Here is a 9,607-nt window from a genome sequence, read left to right as displayed (position 1 = left end):
TTTGAATCATGGCTCCTAAATCACAAAAAGCTATCTCTTCCAAATCCAAAAATCTTCTACCTCTTTGACTGCTCAAACGTTAAAAAAACGCTAAAAACGTTTCTACTAGAGCCAAACGAGTGAACGTAAATGTGTTTTCTCAGCTTTCTACTTTATCCACAAATACTCTAGCGAAGACTGTAGCTTTCTATCCATGTCTAGAACAAATGCATGATAGTCTTCCCACTAAAAATCAAAGGGCTTTTGAGCCTCCTCTAGGCACTTTAAGAATATTCACACGATATCTCCCATGAGATATGCATTTTTCGCTACCTCGAGGAGTTGTTGTTGCCCTAAATGAATTCAAATTGAGGCCATACCAAATTACTCAAAACGCCTAATCAGAGTTGCTTTCATTTCAGAAGGTATGTTCAGATCTATGTGTTACCTTTGTTTCAGTTTTGTTGGCATTCTAACAAGAAGGCGACCGAAGACATGGTTTACTAGTCAATTAACACATAACATTGACCCTTCTTGGATAAGAAAATACATAGTGTGAAGAATTTCAAACCGAAGTGGTTTTGGGTAAGACCAAATGCTTCCAACGTCGAAGGCCTATACTCTTAAGGATTTCCTTTTGAAACCAAATGGAACAAAGTGTCGTGCAGCCCTAAATCTTGGAAACCTGCTAGCATTATGACATCCAGGGAGAAAGGACTTACGATCTTACAATCATACAACAAGCAATGGTCTTAACATGTGCTTGAAATGATCCACATTAACACTCCTTCAGCCTTTGTAACCAATAAAGGCAAAATTGGTTATAGATGCTCAAAAAGATTTCAAAGAAAAGAAAATGATCTTACTTTATCGTTTTTTTTTTAATTTTGTTGAATGCAGATAATCATGCTAATAGGAACCAACCGCTAAGGATTCAACCATAACACTCCAAACACTTTTTGCGTAATTATATTCACTGAGCTGCTTTTGTCGATGAAAACTCTACAAACTTTATACTCTTCCAATAAGATCTCAATAACCAGGCGTCATTGTGTGCTCGACGAGGAAAATTCCTGAAGGTGAACTCCAATATGGATTCAGCTATTTGCTCTTTGTATTCGTATACTCACTTTTGTTTACTGGCCGATCTTTCCGGCAATGACGTTGATTACACCTATATGTGTTTGTTTTGTTTGATGCTTATCTTTTGGTTCTTTGGCTTTGATTGCATTTTTTAGAAACTTGTCTAGTTTCGCTGCTTCCGCCATCTTGTTAAGTTCAACATCTAATTGCCTACAGTCTTCAGTATCATGACCTTCGCTTTTATGAAACTCACAATATAGACTGTTGTGCCTTCGATTTGAGAATTCGAGCTACGATTGGTATTGGATATGTTGTTTATTTGACTCCACCCAGTACAAGATCCCTTTCCTAGGAGCATTCAAGGGAGCATAATTTCGATCTGTTTGGTCCTTAGATCTCCTACGATCATCTTTGCCCCTATCGTTTCTAGACTCATTGGAATGATTGACCGAGCCTAGCCTATCCTTCAACAAAGGATTGAGATGATGATCATCCCATTTAACAAAATCCTGAGCCCAATGCATCAGATTTGGAAATGTCTTAGATCTTCTGTTAGTTAGATCCTTAGACAGGTCCTTGCTTTGACAATTACTTGTCATTGCCTCTATCGCCATGTCAACATTCAGATGCTTATTCTAGATGGTTGTTCTATGGAAGCTCTCTACCCACTCCTTCATAGACTCATTTAGCTATTGCAGTTGATAGTTCAGATCTTGCATTGTCTTGCACTCAGGAATGGAAGTAATGTAATGTTCAACAAATTCATTCATCTGGTTGAATGATCGGACGAAACCTGGAAGCAATCGTTCATACTAGTAGGCCGCAGAGTCCTTCAATGTTGTGGAGAAAAGTCTACACATGAGAGCATCCGTAGTCGTCTCCGCTTGTAATGCCCTACGAATTTTTTTCACATGAAGAGTGGGGCCAGTCATACCGTTATAATCTTTGAGCAATGGATATTTAAATCCTCTCGGCATAAGCTAATTCATAATCTCTCCACAAAGAGGAGTATCCACATCCGTGGTCTCTGGTAGTTGTGATTCTAGGCCCTCGTCCTTCATTGCATGATGAAGCTCCTTTCTAATGAGATTGTACACATCTTCCTTTAAAGAAGCTGCTTCATCCACCTTTAATGAAGCTGCTTCATCCACAAGTAGCAGTGTTTGAATTATCGGGAATTGGTTGGATAACCGGTTGAAGGACAAAAATATTTCACTAAGACATTTATACGAAGTACGATCCATGTTCACCGCACCAAATGATGTCCATCAATCTACATAATACGTTGATCAGGCTAAACTAGAGTTACCTGAACAGAATGAAGAAACTGTTAGAGACGGGCCAATGTATATCATCCCTTCTTCGATGCTTAAGTCAGTACGTTACTATGAAGAGAGTAAGTAGACTTGAAAGCAGAGTGAAAATAGATGTGATTACGTACTTATGCTCTCTTAGGAATGACTATTTATAGATAAATAAAAAGTACTTATTGTTGAGTAACTTTCCACATATTGACAGTTGATTGGTTTATATTTCATGTGCTTTTATATCTATCTCCCTTTACCATAAATCACAACGTAACTTAGAGATTAGAATTATATCTTTGAAATCCGACCTTGTGATTGGTCCACGTGTACTAATAGTTACTCATTGTCTAAAGCTTCTTATTAATTCTATTGTGTTTAAGATTCATAACATGTAAAAAAATTTGTCCCTAATAGAAAAATCGTATTTAGGAAGGACCTAATAGGCCAAAAAATTTACAAATTTAGATTTAAAAAGGGCCTAACAGGCAAAAAAAAAAAAAAATTTAGAAATTTGGATTTAAAGAGGGCTTAACAGGCAACAAAAAATCAGAATTTTGGATTAAGAGAGCCTAACAGGCCTAAAAAAATTAGAATTTTAGATTTAGAGAGATCCTAACAGGACCTGAGCCAATTTTCGGATGCTAACATTTAGCACCCGGATCTAAATTTATTGGAAATAGAGAGACCGGAACCACCACAACCTCAAATTTTATGGAGACGGGGCCGAAACTACTCGTGGACTTTCATAAATGTAAATTGCAGGATTTTGTTGAATGAAAAGTTCTCCATGAGCATAGTCTTTTACTGCTGATAAAACAGCGGCTAATTCCTACTAAAACAACAACCAATAACTTTTTTCTACTTCTAACCAAATACTAAAATATACATTGTTTAGAGTGAAAAAAACAAACATGAAATACAAAATACCCTTTTAACCAAACCAGATATAAAATATACGCAACCAAATCCAACCGAAAATGTACGAGCTCAAACGGCACCTGTGGAAATATACTAAGCTTGAATGCATTACTCCAAGAGTACGATCGTTCACACAAGTGTGGCAAAGGGATCAATTTTAAATATATCCCTTGACAGTTCATAGTTCAAGCGTCATATATCAGCAAATCAAAATTTAGGGATTGAAAGTCAAAATTTAGTTTGGTCAGAAATATACCATTTTCAGTATTCACACACTTGAGATTCTCAACCTTATAAATGGACACAAACACTTGCTGAATAACACCAAGTACAATACAAAAAATAAATGTATTTAAAGTTTTATACTAGTATAACATTGGTAACATTGGTATTTCTGAGTCTGGAATTATAACCAAAAATTTAAAATCACAAGCTACCAAAAAAAACCCACCACATAATATTCCTATGTACTGCATGTGAATTTATGGAGATTATGAGAAAGGAGTGAGTTTCTGTTGCAATTTTTAATCAATGGCGATGATGAGGAAACCGACAGATACGTACATGAGAAAAACGGGGTAGAGAGCGAGAGCTTTTCTTCTTGGATTGACAGCAGAGCTCATGAATGGATAGGCAGCCCATGAGCTCCAAGCCAATGTCACGCACACCACTATCACTTTTATTAAAACATTGTCCTTCAACAAACAGATTACGGCTCCGACATCCAGAGGGAAGAGGCAGTATCCCAACAGGCTAAGACTTTGGAAGAATATTATGTGTCCACCCTGAAAATAACATATATTATAATTACTACCATGCTTTATTTCAAACCAGTTCCCTAACTAGAATTCAGTTCAATCATCTGCTAAATTGATGTTTCCAAACACTCTGCAAGGCTTTCGATTTCCCGACTTCCAGTATAATGTAAACTCGTTAGGTTAATAGTATTTATTTTATTCAGCAAAATGGCAAACATCTAATTCTAATGTGCATTCAAGGGAAACTGCTACCTAATCCATAAATTAAGAGCTTAGCCAGTGCCTAGGGGGGTAAGCTAAAGTCCATGTGTTTCCGCTTGTGTAAGAGAGGGGATTTTATTAGGTGAGGACCCTTATTAAATTGTTGGCACGTGTCCTAATGATGATGTTGGGGACACATGTCAACAATTGAATGGGGTATCCTTAGAGGACCCGGTACTCCCAATAAAAAACGCAAGTGAGAGAGAGATCATTACCAGTAGTAGAACATTCAGTGTCAAGATTACAGCACCAGCTGCAAGCAGTGCAAATGCAACTGCAAATACCTCAGACTGGAAAACAATACAGAAGTTGTTAGAATGCATTTGGCTTCCACACAACAAGAGAAAAACCTTGAAGTATAGCATGCTAAATCACAAGATAATTGGCTAAATTGTTACACCTGAAGAAATGATGAAGGTAAGGGAAGCTCAAATAGAGGACAATGAAAACCAAGTATGTTAACATGCTTATGAAGTGATTTTCATATCTTATACTACCATCGCAATTAATTGAAGTAGCAGTCCTACTTAATCTGAAGAAGGGATACATGTGTAAATGCAGCAAGTAGAAGGTAACAATATTGCAAGCAAACACCAAAGATACAGATAAAGCATTCAATAAAGAACATGTTTAAAAGTTGAAATATTCTATAATCACAATTCAGTATAAATACAGGAGGACTTAAACCTTTCAGAAGTCCTGTTCAACTAACACAGTTTCACATAATTTTTTAATATTTTATTATGCAAAAGGTACACACCTATCATCCTCATATTTTCTTTGAGTTCAGAGATGCAGGTCTTCTAAATATTCTAGCAAAGGCATGGGCCGGATATGCTCAGGTCTATTAATGGCCTACAATCTTTATCATGCAATATGCAGTCCTGATGGGTTCAGATGACTGTATACATCCATTCCATCCAAATAATTTTGAAGCATAATTGTGTACGGATTTTAGGCCTTCTAGCTTTCTTAGTAATTATTTAAACCTGAACCTTGCATAGTATATACATCATGCCTAAAAGCACCTTAACACAAACTTAAAGTGCTCTCTTTCTAGAAATTTCAAACTAAATCAATATTTGTTCTAAGTTTCTGATGGACACCAATAGTTGTTTCACACTTCGGATGGCAGCCGGTTGGGTGATTTTGGATATCCGATCCAAACCTGAACCCTATATAATAGGGGTTGGGACAGGAACAGGTCTCAAAAAGTATATCCGCCATGGGTACGGATAGAGTATGGTATACCCCCCATAAAGTATCTGCTATACCCGAACCATTTATATAATAGGCACATTTAGATTTGTATTTGTTATTAAAATGACTTTTAAGTTTATTTTTATTTTGCTAAGTTCAATGATAGTTGCATTTGTTATTAAAATCATTTTTTAAGTACACTTATATGGTAATTAGTTAAATTTGTAAAGTGTATTATTTTATCTTTTGTGAAATGGGTAATTTACTTGCGTAACCCTAAATTCATTTATTTGGGACGGCAATAGATAGTCTAAATGATTTTTTTCAAACGAGTTTGGACAGGATATATATCATACATTGTATACGTGTATGGGAATGACAACAGCAACTTTCGTGTTACCAGCCAAGTTGCACTCCTATTTCACCCCCATTAGTTGCCAAAACCCATTAAAGTTTTCGAATCAGCTGTGGTAGGTGATTCTAATTATAAAAAACTCATTCCATCTGATATATTTTAGAGCTTATTACCAACTGTTACTATTTTTTAACATTTAGACAAAACTATCCTTTTATAAATACTTGACAAGTACAGGCTTTTATATACCTATAAAAAAAGTATACCTAACTTTAAAAAAAAATAAATATTTCATATATTTAACGAAATAATTTTTTTTTCTTCAATTATTATAATTATTATCATCATCATTAATATTCTCTTTTATATTTTGATGTCATTTATTTTTCCAGCAACATATTTTGTTTAATTATTAACATTTAATCATTGTTATCATTTGTTGTAAGAATACTAATTTCTCAACAATATATATATAATGAATTAAATAAAATGCCTATGTTGGTCATTTGCATTCTAACAGAAAAATTCAATATAATTTTACCAAAAGCCAAATTTTAATAGCTCTTATCTGCAAGCAACAGGTATAATATGTACTCAACAACTGCACTAAGCAAGCCCAATATCAAATTGTCAATAGTCATCCATAAAAAGACCATAAATTACTGTTTTGGGGATAAACCTCGGTTTGTGATAAAAGATATATACCCTCTAGAAAAAACTTTTTAACTGGACAAAGCCTAATCACATTCATTCATAGTCTATGATTCCACAGTTGATGTGAGGCCAGGACTAAGATACATAAATAAAATTTAGATCTAAATTCAAACCTAGATTTAGAAAAACTAACCCACGTCTAATGAAATCGTAATGTAAGGTGAGAGCACAAGTAAATCCTCCAAAATGTAAGAAATGGGATAATCTGATAGCTTAACAATAGTTGTGTGATGGGCAAATGGTGATATGATACTCTATGTTTCAGATTAGAGCCTGCGATAACTAAACATGGCATGATGTAGCTTTAACTGCAATGATTCACTGAGCAAGGCATTTTATAGAGATAATAAAATCAACAACTCATCAATAAAATTAAAAAACCCATGTGGTTACACTTTTTGTCAATTGCAAGGATGTGCTTTTTTTTAAACCCCAGTCCCCGTTTGGACAAAAAAAAAAAAACCCACCTGCGTCCAATTGACAAAAAGTGTAACCACAATGTTTTTTTCTTTCTTTTTGAATTTACCCTAAAATTAACATAAGCATACAACTTAAATATAATGCAACAATAAATATGCAACTTGAGTTCAAGCCTAGAGGCACTTATGCAGAAATGCATAAGTATGAGCTCAAAAGGCATGAAGATCTAGGCAGTCAAACTTAATCCTACTCAAAGAACTGCAAAAAAAAAAATCAAACCATGTCAAGTTGTAGGGCAATTACAATGTTTGGCATTTTGGATGAGCTCTCACAACTTTCAACATACCGAGTCATCATAGCAACCACAGTGATATAGCACATATTCAAGTAAAAGTGACATCTACAGAACAATGGAGCTTTTCTACATGACGATGCATGATCAATAATTTTAGAAAACGCAAAACCACAAGGAAAAATATGTTTTTATGTGACCCTTCTTCGAAAGCTGAAATCTAGGGAATATTGCTTTTGCAATTACTAATGTATTCATGCAGTCATCTCAGATAATCAAGAAAAATCATAATAGGAACATAGCAGAACAAGAAAGACCTCCATTCCGAATTCATCACCTTCCTTAGACATAATAGTAAACTTGAAACCTCTACACTTACACTTTCATTATCGAAAAGTCAACCTTAAACCTCCAATCAAACCAGCTTATACTATGTTACTGAGAAGAAAGGAAAAAAAGTATGGATTTATAAAGAAATGCAATGTAGGTAAGGTTTAACTAAGTTCACATGTTTGGAATCATTTCTGATGTTTGATGAAGTTTGAATATAATAAACCTTCTCAACCGACCACTTTGCTGGGTTGAAAAATGGAGATTTGGGAAGATTATAATTAAAACTTATTGTTTTAGCAAACAAGATTTTCAGGCTTACTGCTAAAACCCTAGCTTCAAAGAAGGTATTAAACTACACAAAAATAGGAAAACTAGCAGAACCAAACTACACTATCCTAATCACATTATGATACAAAAAAACTACCACAACAAATTGCCAAAACAAAAGACAAGTACCTTCTTCACCGAAGCAGACCATGAGAGAGTAAGACCCAAAAACACAATGAAGAAAAATGGTCCCCATAGATCCCAATCCCTAAGAGCCTTCCCTGGATCCTCTCTGAAAGGATTAGGAAACACCACAAGCTTCAAATTACTTACAATCCTCGACAGATCTCTCTTCACAGTATCCCAAACAGGCTCCGTCAACGTATTTGGAGCCGATCCGAATCCAGAGACACCAATATTCGACTGAGAGTTACCAGATGGCGGTGGCGGTGCCGGTACCGGTGCCGAGGGGACAGAAGGTACAGACTGTGGCTTCTGAGTAGGAGTCTTCGGCGGAGGGAGATTGGATTGCATAAATGGAGATGTAGAAACCGGAATTCGTGGTGGACTCGGAGAGCGCGCAGGTAAGACCGTGGCGGGACCTGACTGAACGCTGGCGTTGATTAGGTTCTCGATCTCATCGATGTCGGATTGGGAGGATGGGTGGAGAGGGACAGTGTCGCTGTGCGACATTGCTTCAGTTTCTCGTAAAAGCGTGTTATTTATTTATCTTTTTCTCGAGAAAGTGATGGAAAAAGCTTGGATCTTTGATGAACCGAGTCAGGTATCTGAAGAAAGAAGAATGAAATGAAGGAGAGAGGATTTGAGTATGGATGATTTTGATTTTAATGTTTCAACTATATCTTGTTTATTCTAAGGCAGCTAAACGTCGTCGTTAAGGAATTGACTCCATATCAGAACTTATATAACCCAATTAAATATGTTTTTCGGGCCTGAGGGCTAAGGCCCTCTCATACTCTAAGAATCGGACTTGGAAATAGGCTTATAAATTTGGCAGCCCGGGTAGGTACTAGGGGAAAATTACACAGAAATTTTTCTTTTAAAAACTATTTACAACTATATCAAGTCATAATTTTAGATTATATCAAACTAGTAAAATCAGTACTTTTAATATATTTTAAGGATTAGAATTTATAAATTAGGAATCTAGAATATATTTTTTAGGGTTTATGATTTATGAATTGGGGTCTAGAAATTTTAAATTATGGTGTAAAATCATAATATATATATAGAGAATAATGATATATTAAGAATTAAGTTTGATGATATGATTTAATTGTAATTTTATACACAATTATGATATTCATGTATTTGACCCCCTACCAATATCCATTAGGTTCAGCTCCAATTAAAGGGAAATTTAGATAAAAAAAAACTATTTATAATTGTGTTAAGTCATAATTTTGAAGTATGTCAAACTAATAAAATTATTATTTTTAAAGATTAAAGTTTATGAATTAGGGATCTAGAATGTATTGTCAAGAGTTTGAAATTTATGAATTGAGATTTAAACTTTTTAAATCAGGTGTAAAAACATATTTTATTTGGTATATATATAGAAAAAAATGACATTTTTTTTATTAAAGATTGGTTAGCAAGGAAGGGTAAGCGGCGAACATCCCAGCTATGCTGACACCCCACCACAGACCCAAAAAAGCCCCCAAATAAAAAAATAATAATGAAATATTAAGAATTAAGT

At 35.0% G+C, this 9,607-nt stretch overlaps 1 protein-coding gene across 1 annotated transcript; it reads right to left on the bottom strand.

Annotated features, from left to right (window-relative positions):
• Window positions 1-3,618: 3,618 nt before the first annotated feature.
• Window positions 3,619-8,742, bottom strand: LOC136202800 (protein YIP4b-like). The gene is made up of 3 exons (XM_065993687.1): window positions 8,077-8,742; window positions 4,522-4,596; window positions 3,619-4,072 (listed from the first exon to the last, which is right to left on the bottom strand). Exons 1-3 carry the CDS (start codon window positions 8,578-8,580, stop codon window positions 3,812-3,814), a joined length of 840 nt encoding a protein of 279 aa, XP_065849759.1. The 5' UTR covers window positions 8,581-8,742; the 3' UTR covers window positions 3,619-3,811.
• Between the last annotated feature and the right edge of the window lie 865 nt (window positions 8,743-9,607).

This window comes from Euphorbia lathyris, chromosome 8 (genome assembly GCF_963576675.1).
Source record: "Euphorbia lathyris chromosome 8, ddEupLath1.1, whole genome shotgun sequence".
Lineage (NCBI taxonomy): Eukaryota > Viridiplantae > Streptophyta > Magnoliopsida > Malpighiales > Euphorbiaceae > Euphorbia > Euphorbia lathyris.
Note: the sequence above shows the minus strand (reverse complement) of the source record. Positions and strands in the feature narration are given on the sequence as shown.